The sequence below is a fragment of the Pangasianodon hypophthalmus genome, chromosome 18 (assembly GCF_027358585.1).
Source record: "Pangasianodon hypophthalmus isolate fPanHyp1 chromosome 18, fPanHyp1.pri, whole genome shotgun sequence".
NCBI lineage: Eukaryota > Metazoa > Chordata > Actinopteri > Siluriformes > Pangasiidae > Pangasianodon > Pangasianodon hypophthalmus.
The window spans coordinates 18,894,326-18,909,468 of record NC_069727.1 but is presented as its reverse complement, the minus strand read 5'-3'; the positions used below and the strand labels follow the sequence as shown (position 1 = coordinate 18,909,468).

Genomic DNA, 15,143 nt, shown 5'->3' with positions numbered 1-15,143 from the left:
AGCTGTTGGAGCTCTGCTTCCTTGTGCTCCTGCCCAAATTAGCCTCTTAATGTAACACTTGACATTACAGTTTTACTTGTCTTTTTAGAGCAGACGATTGCTTCTGTGCCACGCGAAAGCTGGACGCAGCCTCCACAGAGGCCAAGTTTCTGCAGGACCTGGGCTTTCGGATGCTCAACTGTGGTCGCACTGACCTCGTCAAGCAAGCAGTCAATCTGCTGGGACCTGACGGCATAAACAGCATGAGCGAGCAGGTCAGATCTGCTGATACACACAGAAACACACTTTTGACGTGACTGTAATGACAAGAAACACAAATGTTTAGTGCTGTCTATTGCTAATGCATGATATTTTTGTTAAACTTGGGCACATTTCTATGGAAGCTTCCACTGACACACCACAGCTCTCATAATGCCTGCACTGTTCAACATGCTGCATTTGCAGGAATTGGATTTTCAGTTCTCTTTGCCACCAAGGCTGGGCAATATGGCAGTATAATATCAAAACTGTCACGATACAGTTTCCTGAGATATCACAGGTTTTATTATTACAATTACAAACTTTGAATTGAAGCAGCGTATTTTGTACTGAATCTTTAGAAATGTTACAATGCTGTACAAAATGTTTTACTTTGTATTTTTGTGGATGCTAAATCAAAGTACCATTGACTAAGGTTTTTTTTTAAGCGCAACACTACTATTACTAACATTTTTTATTAAACTAGAGGGTTTTTTTTAGCAGTCTCATATATCACATGATAAATATTGTGTATCATACAGGTGTCTTCAAGTATTATGATACTTGTGATAATGTTTTTAATGAGTGTTTATCTACAGAACAATCTCCATATCTCTATATGCAAAGATACTGTAGGTACTAACGAATCAGGAAAACCTCCTAGTTTGAGTGTCTGAAGGTCTCGATGGTACAGCCACAGATTTACAAGCAGCCCTTTTGAAGCTACATCAGGAATGCTTGACTCTCTTCAGAAAAGCACACTGATATCCCTCAGATTCTTCCAAGCCACTGTTTGTGTTGGACTTTATTACCACCTGCGGGCCAAATGGATACCAGCAGTTCATGTCCTGACTCTGGCGGTGCTTCACATAGCCTGACAGGGATCTTTTCCCATTTCTCTCAGTACACTGAGAGAACATGCTTGAGTGTGTTTAAATTAATGTAATATTTAAAGGAAAAATCCGCAGTGAATGACTTGCATAGCAATATTTAAAATCAATATATTGACTGTTTTTCCTTTATGATTAAATTCTGAGTTGACTCACTTGGTTTAAACTTTTTCCTATTTTCACTCTGGCTAATGGTTTCCTCCTTTATTCCATTCCACCTGATAGTGGTGCCAGTGGGATTTAGTCGCTGCTTCATCTCGACCTAAAGAGACAGTTTAGCAGCATTTTAGTCCATTAGTATGTCCAGCTCTCTCACCTCCTCATCTGTACAAATCTTTGAGTGAGAAAAGAAACTCTTGCTCTTTTATTTTAAGGAGCAAAAAATGAAACCTGAGTCTTATCACTTCTGATTGAGATTGTTGAATTTGTTTTGTCGTATTAAACAGCATCATCATTGTGCTAGCAATATTCTGTATGAATCACTAACTTTTCAGAGGAATAACAAAAATATTGCATTAGTATATACCAGAATCCCTAAACACAATTAATGTGTGTCTGGTAGAGTTTTTCTTTAATAGTAGTACAAGTTAATGCTATATTAATATTAGTAGTAAAGAAATATTGTAAAAAGAAATATCGAGGGCGATAGTGGCTTTAAATGATGTCAGGGGATTGAGGTGTGCAAAAATCTAGCTGTGCAGGAAAAACTCAAATTACAGGGTAATTAAATTATAACCATCTACACACATGATGATTTTCTCATGGAAAAATATTATGTTGTGTTTTATCACTTGAAATTACTTTAGGAGGTATTTATATAACAGCAGAAATGGTGAAGCAGAGGTATGCATGGAGTTATAGAATAAGTGAAGTCTGGGAGAAAGCCTGAAGCTCCTCATTAATTTCCTATAATTTCCCATCTCTCTCTTTCTCTACTAATGATGATGTTTCCGCACCCACCACCCCCTTGTCTCCTACTTACTATTCCACAACTCCAAGAGGCTTGAGTGAAGAGCCTGGCTGTTGAACACAAAGAAGAAGCCGCCCAGAACTTCAGCCCAACTTTTTACAGTTCCACAATAACTCTTCATATCATTTATCAAGCGTGGTCTACACTCAAAAAATTGCATTTGGCAAAGGTCACCCCTTGGAACCAGGTTTTACTTCATAAAATATAATTTTCTACTATCAAACCAACTAGTTTTCTACTAGGTTTTGAAAGTGAGATGTGCATTACCTCAAATACATGCATTTCTAATTGGATTACCAAATCATGTCACAGCACAGCATTAGAAAAGTGATAATAGTGATATCACATGTCACTTTGGGCCCATGGGGGAAGTTTAGATGCTTCTTTGTTCATTCACTGAGTCCTATTGTTGTGTTCATTAAAGTCCAGGAAGAGTGTTAAGTTGAAGCTTGATTATTCACTTCAAATGTTACAATAAATGAAATACACAATTATCAATAAACTATAAGAAATATCACATTGTAAATGAAAGCTAAAATGATAAGTAGAAGAAGAAGGGTAAGAAGAAAAGGAAGATCTAAAGATTGTGTGCTCCTAGCAGACCACACCATCTCAAAAACTGGCCGCATAATTTGGCTTACAACAAAACAATTACCAATATCTTTGTCTTGTTGATATTGGTGGGGTTGAGGATCTTATTGTGTGCTCTCCAGTAGTAGACAAATCTTCATTACAGGTCTTTCTAGGATACTGGTTTGTGTCCTTACTTTGACAGTGCATACTAGTCCATTAAGATCACAAATGACTTATGCAATTTGTCGTAAGATCCATGAGCTTCGTGGGGCAGTGGAATCTACCACCAAATCTACATCACCAACCGCAAAGTTCTTTCATCTATAGTTCCATTTTTGTCTTTCCTGCATTATGGGCAAGTATTCATGAATCCAGCATTTCCAAAATGTGTCAGCAATGTACTGCACCTGTCTCCATCGTCGTCTTAAATATAGATTGATTTTATTAAATAGCCCAGGTGATATGATGGGTTGTGATGTCAAAAGCAGAATGTGGTTGGGAGTGAGTGGCTCTAAGTCCTGATGGTCATTAGAGACTGTGGTTATTGGGCGACTGTTTAAAATAGCTTCTACTTCACATAACAGAGTGTGCAGTCCTTATTCTGTCAGCTCTTGTTGTTTTAGAACAGAGAGGAGTACCTGTTTAGTAGCTTTAATTAGTTGTTCCCACACTCCTCCATGGTGAGATGCTCCTGGGGGATTAAAACTCCATTCTATTCCACGATGAAGTAAAATCTTTTGAATCCGGTCTTGATTAAGGACAGAAAGAGCAGCTTTCAATTCTCTTTCAGCACCCACCAGATTTGTGCCATTTTCAGACCTTATACGCTTTACTTGGCCTCTTCTACAAATAATCATCTAATGGCTTGAATGCAAGCGTCAATGTCAAGTGAATGTGCGACTTCTAGATGTACGGCTCTGCTGATCATGCATGTGAACAATACACTGTACCTTTTACAGTAGTGGTTTGTCCTCTTTTAATGTTAATAGGCCCAAAATAATAAATGCCCACATTAGTAAAAGGAGGTAATTCTGGAACCAACCTTTCTTGTGGTAGAACAGCCATCTTTTGTTCTCCTACTTTGGGTCTGTTTTTTTTTTCTGCACACTGCATTCGGTTATAACTTTGCAGGCAGCAGAATTGGTACTGATGATCCAGAATCTTTTGCAGAGTTCAGAAAGCATGTGATTTCTTCCTGCATGTCCCAACCTTTAATGGATGTGCCTAAGAATGAGTGTTCACACATGAGACTGCTTGGGAAGTGTAACAGGAAATTTGACCTCTTCTGGTAAGGCTGCCTTAGACAGATGTCCTCCCACTCTAAGAACTCCATCCTTTAACACTAGATCAAGTCTGTAAAGTGTTCTTGCCTTCTTGATGTTGGTTTGCACCTTTGTGAGCTCTACTGCAAAATGGCTTGCTTGAACATATTGAATGATAGACTGCTCAGCCATCTCCAGATGTGAAACATTAATTTTCTGTCCACCCAGACTGGTCTTGTTATGTCATCTTTTGCTTGAAAGCCTTTTCCATGTTCTGAGTTACAGGTATTGATAATTGAATTTAACTCCTTTCTTTTAAGTACCAAACATTTAAAGTTTCTTTTGCGTTTCAGGTATCAGGTTACTGTGACTTTGAGTTTAGTCCAAGATGGAAAAATAAGACATCAGCTTGTCTGTAGGATTTGTATCACATTGGATGATTTCATTCATAGTTGAATTTCTTTTAATTTCTAGATCTTCCTCAGAAAGTGAGTGGATTCTTATGTGAGCTAGTGACCAGTCCAGATCTGTTTTCCATAGGATATCAGACCATGTATCCATCTTTTGTTTTGTGGAAACCTTTCCGCACTCTGGCCTCTAGAGACATCATCAGCGGGGTTTATATTGGTGTCTATAAATTTACATTGTGTTGGCTTGGTTGATTCTCTTGTCAATGATACTCTGTTTTCCACGAAGGTATGGAATCTTGTATGTTCATTAGCTGTATGTTTCAGTACTGTTTCACTTTCAGTCCAAAATATTGATGTTCTCAAATGCAGCTGTAATTCTGACTTGAGAATTTTGTCTACTTTAGTGGCAAGAATTGCTGCAGCTAATTCTAGTCTTGGAATTGTACTCTTCTTTAGGGGAGCTACCCTAGCCTTTCCCATCAGAAAGGTGATATGCACTGCATTCTGTTCATTCACAAGTCTCAGATAGCTGACTGGTCCATAACCTTGCTCGCTTGCATCAGAGAAGTGATGAAGCTGTGCTTGCATATAGGTGTCAATCTGCTTGGGTTTTATACATCTGCTGATGTGGAAGTTTATTATTTCCTTGAGATCATTTCTCCATTAAATCCTTTTATTATTTAAGGGCTGTGATATCTCTTCATTCCATCTGAGATTCATTCTACACAGTTCTTACATCAGACAGTATACCTCTTCTTGTATGTGGCTGTGGCTTGCTTGTGACATTATCACTTTCTATGCACCACTGAACTCCCAGTGCACTTTCCATTGGAAGTCTGTCTTTATCCAAGTCTAGGTCCCTCATCTCTTTTGCTGGATCGGATTCTGGGATGTTAGATAGAACGACTGTTGGTACCCATTTGGATAGGCGGAATCCTCCTCTTTCACAAGCATCTGTTACTTCCTGAATAAAGCGATATTGCTTCCTCTTCTGTGGCTGCAGATTTCAGACAATCATCAACATAAAAATTAGACAAGATTGTGTCAGTTATTTGAAGTATTGCCTGAAGTGTTGCCTATTGTCCTCAGCCATTTTTCTGGGTGTATAACTTGCACAGCTGGGTGAGGATACTCCTCCAAAAACATGAAAGTTCATATGGTAGTCTAGTGAAGTGAGATTTATATCACCTCCTGGCCACCACAGACATCTTAAGAAGTCAATGTGTTCCTCTGCCACCTTTACTTGGTGGAACACTGCTTTGATAGCTCCCATTATTCCTATTAGATCTTGGCAGAATTTCATGAGCACTCCTGTGAGTCTATTTGTGAGATCTGGCCCTTGAAGCAGCTCTGAATTGAGAGAGGTACCGTTGAATGATGCTCCACAATCGAAAAATGCTCTAAATTTTTCCTTCTTTGGATGGTATACCCCACGGTGGGGTATATACTATATGTTACCTTCTTTTCCTTTCAGTTGATCTTTAGGCACCATTTCAGCAAATCCCTTATTAATAACTTCAGAAAGAAAGTTTTTATATTCCTCATGAGGAAAGGATTTCTTTAGAATTTTCTGTTTAAACTCTTAAGGCGGTGCTTGGCAATTTGTCGATTGTTAGGTAGTGAAACCTCTTGGGTTTTGAGGGGCAATTTAAGCATATAATGTCCATCTACCATCTTGGCAGACTCCTCAACAATTTTCATGAATTGCTTGTCTTCCATAGACATCTCTCTGCTTTCCTCATATGTCTTCTATTTGAACTGTATTTTTGCTGTATTGTGATACTAAGTCATGCAAGCTGACCAGCGATGTACAGTTCACATGGGCTGTAGTGTTGGTATCACATATCAACCTGGTATCATAATCGTATTACCTTTTCCCCTCAATGGACCGTTAACTACCCAACCAAAAAAAAAGTTCTTAAGGCATATGGTCCATCTCACTTGCTGTTAATTATTTCCCAGAGCTCTAATACTTTAGAGGCATTAGTGCCAATTAACAGGCCAATATCTGCTTCTGTAGTGGGAAGTGGCACTCCTTTCCCTGGCACAACTGACAGAACACTTTCTTCATCACCGGCCCCAAAATGAGCACAAGCATTGGAAGAAATGGAGGGTTTGTCATAATCAGTTATTGGCCCTTTTCCAATTTTCCTATACGAAATATCGTTGGATGTTTTTGAATGCAGACTTTACAGCTTTGACGCTGTGTACATGTTTTACTCATGTGCCCTTGAATGAGACATCCAAAGCATATTCTCTTTTACTTTATAAACTGGATTTTGTTTTTGTGCATCTTTGTCCATCTGCATCCAGCAGACGGTACTTTGAATAAAAAATAGGCAGGTGTTAAGTATATTTGGGATTAATGTACTTTCTGTGGATATACTGGTGGCAAAACTGCTGCTTGGCCTTGGCTTGACAACTTTGACTGCAGATTTTGTTTTGTCAGGACTTCGGCTAGTCTGATTAATTATAGTGCCAAACGCTGGGTCAGTTAATATATCCACTTGTTTTTCAATGCACTTGACTATGTCACAAAATCTCACCTTGTTGTTGCCTTTATCATGGAGTTTAGAAACTTCAATTCACCATCTTTCTCTGAGTTTGTAGGGTAACTTAATTGTCAAGGCTTTAAGATTAGAAGCAAGATCCAGCTCCTCCATGAAAGCCATCTCCTCCATAATATCCTCTAAGATAGAGAGCAAATGCTTGCAGAGCCTTTGGATCCTCTGGTTTGATGGATGGCCAGGACAGGGCTTTTTTCTACGTATGCATTAGAAATTTTGAATTCATTGCCAAAATGTTCTTTAAAATATCCCCTGGCTGGGTCCATGTGAAGGCAGGTCTTAACCAATTCTTTAAGCTGCCCCCTCGTAAACTGTTCCAAAAAACACAGTCTGTCTTGAGCGCTGTCAATTTTATGCTTAATAGTGTCTTCGAAGGATCTAATGAATGCTCTGAATTGTCATCGGTCTCCATCAAAAACACTGACTGCCTTAGGAAGCAAAGAGAACAAAAGAGTCTGTTTGACAAGAGTGGTTGTAAAATCATTTTGTTTCTGTAGAATACTGTACAATGTTGTATTTTGTAAAGATGTTGAGTTCCCTTCTGCTATTCTTTGAGGCCTTGAGCTGGGTGTCTGGGCTCTTGAGATGCTGGGTGCCTGCGATTGTATTGGCAGGTTCTGGTGCTTGGACAGGACAGTGTACATATTCGAGATGTTGCAACTCCTCTGTATAAGCAGCACGTGTCTGATTGCTGTAATACATGTGAACTTGGTAGCTCCAAAGTGACCGGATCAGCTTTGAGATACTTTGAAGGAATTTTGCCTTCCATTTGCTTTGACTGAAGGGGCTCTTTGGGACATACGTTTGACTATCCATTGTGCTCTTCATTGGTTCCTTTAGTGCTACCTGAAGTCTTTTCAACTCAGATGCATCTTGACTTTTATCAAAATATTAATTCATTGTGTCTACAGAACTTACTGGTGTTTCTCTTTCTTTCAGGACACTGATTCTAGCAGTAGCAGCTGCCAACTCAGATTGGATTTCCAATGTTTTCTTTTGTTTCCTTATTTGCTTCTTCTGCAGGTTCAGCATCTGATCTTTTTCCACTAGTGCATGCTTCTCTTTTAATGCAGTGTAACGTGCCTTTAGAGCAGCTCGCTCTGCCTCTGCCTCAATCAAGGCTGATGAATGTGAACTTCATGAGCTCCCCTTTGACCTGTGAGATACTACAGAGACACCATCAGCAGGAGCAACATCATCAGTATCTTTTGCAACTGTGGTACTTGATAACCAGGTAGTCACACAAGACAAGAAATCTTGAATTACTTCCATCCTTGGCTGGAACCACTTCTCGACATTTTACGCTCTTCTGCACTTAACAAATGTTAGAAGCACTTGTGAGCATCTTTAAACTCATCCAATATTTTGTCTTACTTCAACAACATTTTTGTCGTCGTCCAACAATTCTTTAATAATTCTTTAATATTCATTCAGTGTGTTAGCTGCATCAGTCTTATTTTTCTGTTCGCCTTCATCTGATTTATTGTTTCTTCTGTGTCCTTTAAAATATCTTTACGAGTCTCTGGGAGCACAATCTCAGGCTCAATTGTTTCCTCAAATATACTTGTATTTAATCAATAAAGGGATCTTTTAATAAAAAAAACCTGGCCTTTATTTGTTCATGTAGCCATAGCGTGGATTCAAATTAATTATTCATGCAATAGCAAGTCAAATCTGTTCCCATTGTGCGGCTCATTTGTGTTTAAACACATTTCAATAATTCCTTTTTTTCCATTTCCCCAAGCCATCAGCTTCAAATGTGTTTTAAACTCTATATACCGCTTAATGCGATTGCACCGGCCTTTTCAGCGTCCATAGCGTTGCACTTGAATCAATTCCACTCTGCACGATTCCAAAGCGAGTCTTTAGACTTTTGTATTGACTATGAAAGGATCCTAAAGTACATAGTCACTTTGGGCCCATGGGGGAATTTTAGACGCTTCTTTGTTCGTTCACTGAGTCCTATTGTTGTGTTCATTAAAGTTCAGGAAAAGTGTTGAGTTGATGCTTGTTTATTCACTTCAAATGTTACAATAAATGAAATACACTTGATGTAAATTAAATGTAGAAATTATCAATAAACTATAAGAAATATCATGTTGTAAATGAAAACTAAAACGATAAGCAGAAGAAGAATGATAAGAAAAAAAGGAAGGTCTAAAGACCGTGTGCTCCCAGCAGACCACGCCATCTCAGTAGACACCTGTGTCCTTATCGCGTTGTCTGTCTTGTAGAGGAGAGAATAGGTAAGACATTAGACAATGTGAACAAAACATAAAAATGGCTCCTACAAACATTAACCCAAAGAAGATGGTCAAGGTGGATGATTTTTCTCTTTTATTCACAGGAGAGACTCATTTTCTCGCATTCCCTCATAAATCGAGCCCTGGTTGCAGTAGTAGGAACAAGAAGATATGCAGTTGCTTATATTTTACTGGATATACTCAATAAAATGAAATACTCAATGCACTCCATTGTGTCAGTCTCAGGTTATTGGTTCCACTAGTTTCAGCTGCTGGTCCAGCTGTTGAGCCCTGACATGAGTGATCGAGACTCTGCAGACACTGTATGTACTTGTGGTTCAGGTGGTTGTTATAATGGTGTGTATTGTTGGAGTCCAGCTGGGACTAATTTGAGTTCTCTGTGGGGTAGGAACAAGTCGTGTTATTGTGAATCTCTGATAAATTTCATCTGTCTACAGTGGACAAATTACCTGTTTTAGCTCTTAGACCATAGTCTATTTTGGGCATTTTCACTTTCTTTATTACTAATCTTCCAACATTGCTATCACTACAGGAATTATCACTACAGCAATTCATACTTGCCATAATTTGCATAATATACAAAACATACCTTTGCAAACTAGTTCTAGGATTTTAGGTGTATCTTCACAAAGCTCGTGTCAAAATACTCAGTAGAATCTAAAGTTTAGCAATTATCAAAAACATGGTGAGCTTTATAAATACAGCTGCTACATGCCAATCAATATACTCAAACAGAATTAACTCATGATTGATTGGATGGAATCAGATGAAATTTTAAAGGCTTATTCATGACTATATTCTGAAGCATCGTGCAAGATCTGGAGTGTGGTCATCCACAGAAGGTGGTTTTAAGTTCACATAGCTTTTCCTGAACCAGGCTGAATTTTGTAATATTGAATTGTTATGGCAATCTGTTAGTGATGATGACTGGATTCCTTTAAATAAAATGGCCAGCATCAGCCAATCAGCTTTCAGCAGGCATGTCATAGGGTTAACATCACAAAACAAAACATGGTGTTCATCTATGGTCTCTTTAGTGTTCTTTGTAACTTGGCAATAACTGGCCACTGTGGGTGCTATTTGTGAAGAGTGCTTGGGCCCCTCAGATCGCAGCTATATGTTTAACAGTTGGTTTTATGCTGAGTTATTTGAGAGAAAAAATGGCATACCTTGTACTTTTTTTAATCAGTTCAAACTGAAAGATTTAGTTTGCATCTGTTATGTGTGACATAGCACTCTTATCACCAGAGGAAATATCAATTTTATCTACTTCTGTCTTCTCGAGCACTGTGTATTTCTTTCAGATGACCAACTGAAGTCTCCTGTGTCTTTACACACTATGAAGCTAGTAGAGCTAGTGTGTGCACATCATCTGACTGTGTTTGGAAATAAATAAGGAAAGTGAAAATAAAGTGATGTGTATTTTTGGAGGCAAGAAAACAAACCTCTTTAAGGAACATTTGTCTGTGAGACTAATGACCAAAAGGCATCATTTGCTCAGAGACAGACACAAAACATGGAAATGAGGTCTGGACCATGGCTGTGAAACAAAAAACTTTATTTTCTCTCCACTGTGAATAAAAACTGAGAGGTAATATCAAGTATGATGAGTACGTATTTTCAAAACTGGATTACTTACTGATACTTTTTCACATAATGGACGTTCTGAAGATCACTGGCATTGCTGGGGATGGTGCCGCTTGGGGACCATGGAGATGGCTTTGGACTGCGGTTGTACTGCAGTTGTACTGTGATGGCTTGGGACTGAGGTTGCTGTGGTGGCTTTGGGACAGTGGATAGGTACAACAAACCAGACTTCATGTGAAAACTGCAATCAATTTCTTGGTTACACAATTGCACTATTTGTCCATATAATACACAGTTATAGAAGAGAATTATTTATAATCGCACTATCCATTATCACCCAGATGAGGATCGGTTCCCTTTTGAGTCTTGTTCATCTCAAGGTTTCTTCCTCATATCATCTCAGGGAGTTTTTCCTCACCACTGTTGCCTCTGGCTCGCTCATTAGGGATAAATTTGTACATTTACAATTTATATCCTGAATGTATTTATTTCTGTAAAATGGCTTTGTGACAATGTCCATTGTTAAAAGTGCTATACAAATAAAATTGAATTGAATTGAACAATGGTATTCGTAAAGGATAATTTCTTCTATTTCTAATGAGTTGTATTTCTGAGCAATAAATTGTTCTTGAGGAATTGTATTTATTGTGTTTTAATGGTTAAGTTGTCAAATGGTTAATTGGCCTGTAAAGCACTGATTACAAAATAGCAATAACTTTAATTGTTCTCTGTTGTATTCTGTTGTCCTAAAATCAGTATTTTGTAACCATTTTAAAACTTATGTATTGAAAATATCATCATGCAAGCAGATTACTGTCACTGGAAACCATCTTCAGTCTAATCAGTAATCATTGTGCTTTCATTCCAGTTCATCAGCTCTGTTTTGTCAATAACACATACAATTACATCTCCAACTGAACAGTTTTTGAATTTCCACTGCATTTTAATGAGTCATACCTTTGTACATTCTGCTTTTTGCTCTCAATCACCTACATCACTTCTCATAAATGTGTGTTTGGATATGTGTGTGTGCAGGGAATGACCCCGCTCATGTACGCGTGTGTCCGTGGTGACGAGGCCATGGTTCAGATGCTGCTGGATGCTGGGGCCGATATCAATAGCGAGGTCAGTATGCATCAGAGGATATTAAAAATCTAATCCAATGTGTCTTTGGAGCTGTAACCTGATCTGTCTCAGTAATTTATGTCTGTCCATGTTCTTCTCTTGCTGTCAGCATGACATATTGAAAGTGTCAGTGAATAGACATTTAAACTCTCAGGAACCACCACAGATCTTTACTTACATTCTTCAATCTTGTAACTACACTACCTTTCCTATTAGTTTCACTCTAGTTACTGAATTATGCACAGAACTGAATAATGTGCTTTAATATGAGTGACTGAATGATAATCAGAGAGTTCAGGTAGTTAAAAGTGTGTCTGTTTAACCTTAATGAATAACCTAAAATGAATAAATAAAGGATTTACTTACATATACAATTATATTATATGCTAATGGATATTCATTTTGTTTGATTTTATGTGAACTCTTCCCCAAGTAGACACACTTAACTTAGTGTGTCCCATTTAAGTCAAAAGCATGAAGTATCCAATATAGATTAAACCCAGATAAGCCAAATTTTATTCAAGCTGACTTGACAGTGGAAAAGGCTTCATGGATTTGATTGTGTTTTGATCTGTTTGTGGTTTCTTAGGGAGAGAGTGACTCTTAAACAAAATGCCAAGTGCCTGTTCAGCTATTGTGTTATTGTTTCATAATGCACTAAAATATCACATTTAGAATATGGCATCTGTGAACTGAAGGTTATATGTGTGGCAGCCTGGGAAAACTTTCACTTAGGGAAATATTGACATTTTCTATGTATAGTTCTGAAAACTACAGACTTTCCTCAACTGAAATTTGTTTCTTTTTTGTATGTAATGTTCTAACATTTTAAATTCTGCATACCTCGTTTTATATATATATATATATAAATTTCCAGGCTGTCAATGTCAGTATTTCTAACTCGAAGTCATGACTGTTCACAGATAGCTTCTTTATGTAACAGTACATGATTAATAAATGGATTTTTGTCTGATAGAAAGCAAAGCTTAAAGAGGAGGATGTTTAAGTCAATTCCACTGCTTTTGGCACTTTGCTTATGAGTCACTCCTTACTGTGTCCTCCAGCATTTGTGCTCTCTGCCAATTATCTCTCCTCCAGTCTGTCCGTCACTACCTTTAAAACTTGCAAAGAGCCCAGCAGATTATGGCCACGTCTCTGGGTAAAGCACTGGGACATGTGTGAGTTATTATATGGAGAGTGAGGAAAGGGAAGGCTAGTTTTCAGCATGGGGTGAAAAAAATCCTATAAGTCTATTATTAACTGTCTGAGGTTAGCGCAGGGGCAGGTGGGAAAAAAAGTTGGCTCTAACTTTGCGCTAAAACACTCCTCTCAGTGATTCCTATTTTTTCCTTGCTTCTCTTTCTTTCTTCCACATCCAACTTAACTCCACTGTTTAATGGCTGAATGCTATTTCTCTCCCTGAACCTCCCCTATATGACTTCCCAGGTTCCCAGCTCAATACACAGACACCCCTCAGTTTATCCTGACACCAGGCAGGGGACTCCACTCACTTTCGCCGTGTTGCACGGACACGTCCCTGTCGTGCAGGTAGTAATGACGCGAATAATTCAATGCCTTCCATCTCTGCACTCTCCTTCAATTATTTATTATTATTATGCCCCAACATAATAATAACGGCAAAAAATACTGCTGTGGACTGGATGTTCCTCTTCAGGCTGGATTTAATGAGTCAGTAAACAGTGCATAGCAGAACATGTTTTCTACTAAAAGCGCTTGAATTTCTTAAGAACGTATACATTCGAGAGTGCTTGAGCTCTTAAGAACACAGGAGCTGTATTAGCACTGAAGCAAAATCCACCTGCTTTGTTTACTTTGTATGAGTTCTTCTACCAACTGAAAGCATTTGCTTAATGAAAAGGGTTTTTTTTAGCTTGTTTGGTGGGTTTTTCTCTCAGATCAGACTAGCAGTAGATTGTGAAATGCATGGACTAGATCACAACCTCACCATTCAGGTGATCAGTAAGATCTACAGTAAAGTTTATTCCTGCAGAATTCATTTATTTTGTCCCACATTTTAGGTGTCTTATACCTGTGTCATTACGCACAAACTACCCATGCAACTACAATGTAACTAGGGCTGCAACTAATAATTACTTTGATCAATCATTTAATTTATTGATTCTTTTCAATTGATTAGTTAGTTGGATTATTTAAAAGTATACCAAATAATATTTATTAAAAATATTTGTTTCCAGGAGTTCAGACAACTAATACTACTGCAGAGGTCAGGTTATTAATTACAGTACAATATTATTGACATTTATCTGTAACGGCATGAGAATTTAAAGTGCTTATGCCAACTTTTTTAAAAAATGTTAGAACAGCCATAATGTCACGATATGCTTTACTTTTTTTCTGGTTCCACGCACTTTTTTGCAACTACATGAGTGTAAACAATGGGCCCTTGTCTTAATCACTGCGAGAGGGTCTTACCTGCATTTCAAACCTGATTCGTTCAGTTCTGACTAGTCAAATTCAAAATAAAGGCCAATATAGAACAGATGGATGCTAGGTTAAATTTGCTTGCCAAATTGGTGCAAGACGAATCATTTCTGGTCTGTGGAATTGACTCAGAAGCTTTGGGGTTGACTCCCAGCATGGTTGATGTGAACTGAAAGCAGGATGGTGACTTGATGACATGACATATTAAAAAAAAAAAAATATATATATATATACATATATATATATATATATAAATATATATATATATACTGTATACAGAAATGTGTGCATGTTGTGTACATTTATCAAAACAACTCCATTGAAAAAATACTTGTAAGGTAATCGATTCAAATATCTTCACTGCTTGTGTTGTGAAGTGACGTAGTGTGTGCTACAGTGTGCTTTATAACATAGGCTAACAAATCGATAATGAAATTTGCTGCCAACTATTTTTTTTCTTGAATTTTATCGATTTTGACGATTTGATGTTGCAGCTCTGAATGGAACTACTGGGTATGTAGCACTTTCACACGTAACAGGACGTCGTCTCGCAGGTAATTACACATGTGGAACAGGGTGAAGGAAATTACAGTGTTATGAACTGTTGGCTTTACAGTGACTTGTTTTGTTGACTCACCAAATCAACCTGGAAAATGCCATAAATTTATTATGTAAATGTATATCTATGTCAGTTTACTCAGGTATAATTGTCAATTTGGCAACAATTTGGAGTTTTTATTGGAACAAGCCTTCATACATTATGTAGGTTTATTCATTTGTCATATAAAAGTTATG

General features: G+C 37.9%; 1 protein-coding gene across 2 annotated transcripts in view; it reads left to right on the top strand.

The window, feature by feature from the left end:
* The window catches only part of btbd11a (BTB (POZ) domain containing 11a), a 193,915-nt gene that overhangs the window by 161,400 nt on the left and 17,372 nt on the right, over positions 1-15,143 (top strand). Inside the window, exons 5-7 of one of the 2 annotated variants that reach the window (XM_026923080.3) lie at positions 89-254; positions 11,796-11,885; positions 13,332-13,433. In XM_026923080.3, coding sequence (XP_026778881.1) covers positions 89-254; positions 11,796-11,885; positions 13,332-13,433 — 358 coding nt within the window. The remainder of the gene's footprint in view (positions 1-88; positions 255-11,795; positions 11,886-13,331; positions 13,434-15,143) is intronic. The other variant, XM_026923081.3, reaches the window with a different exon arrangement.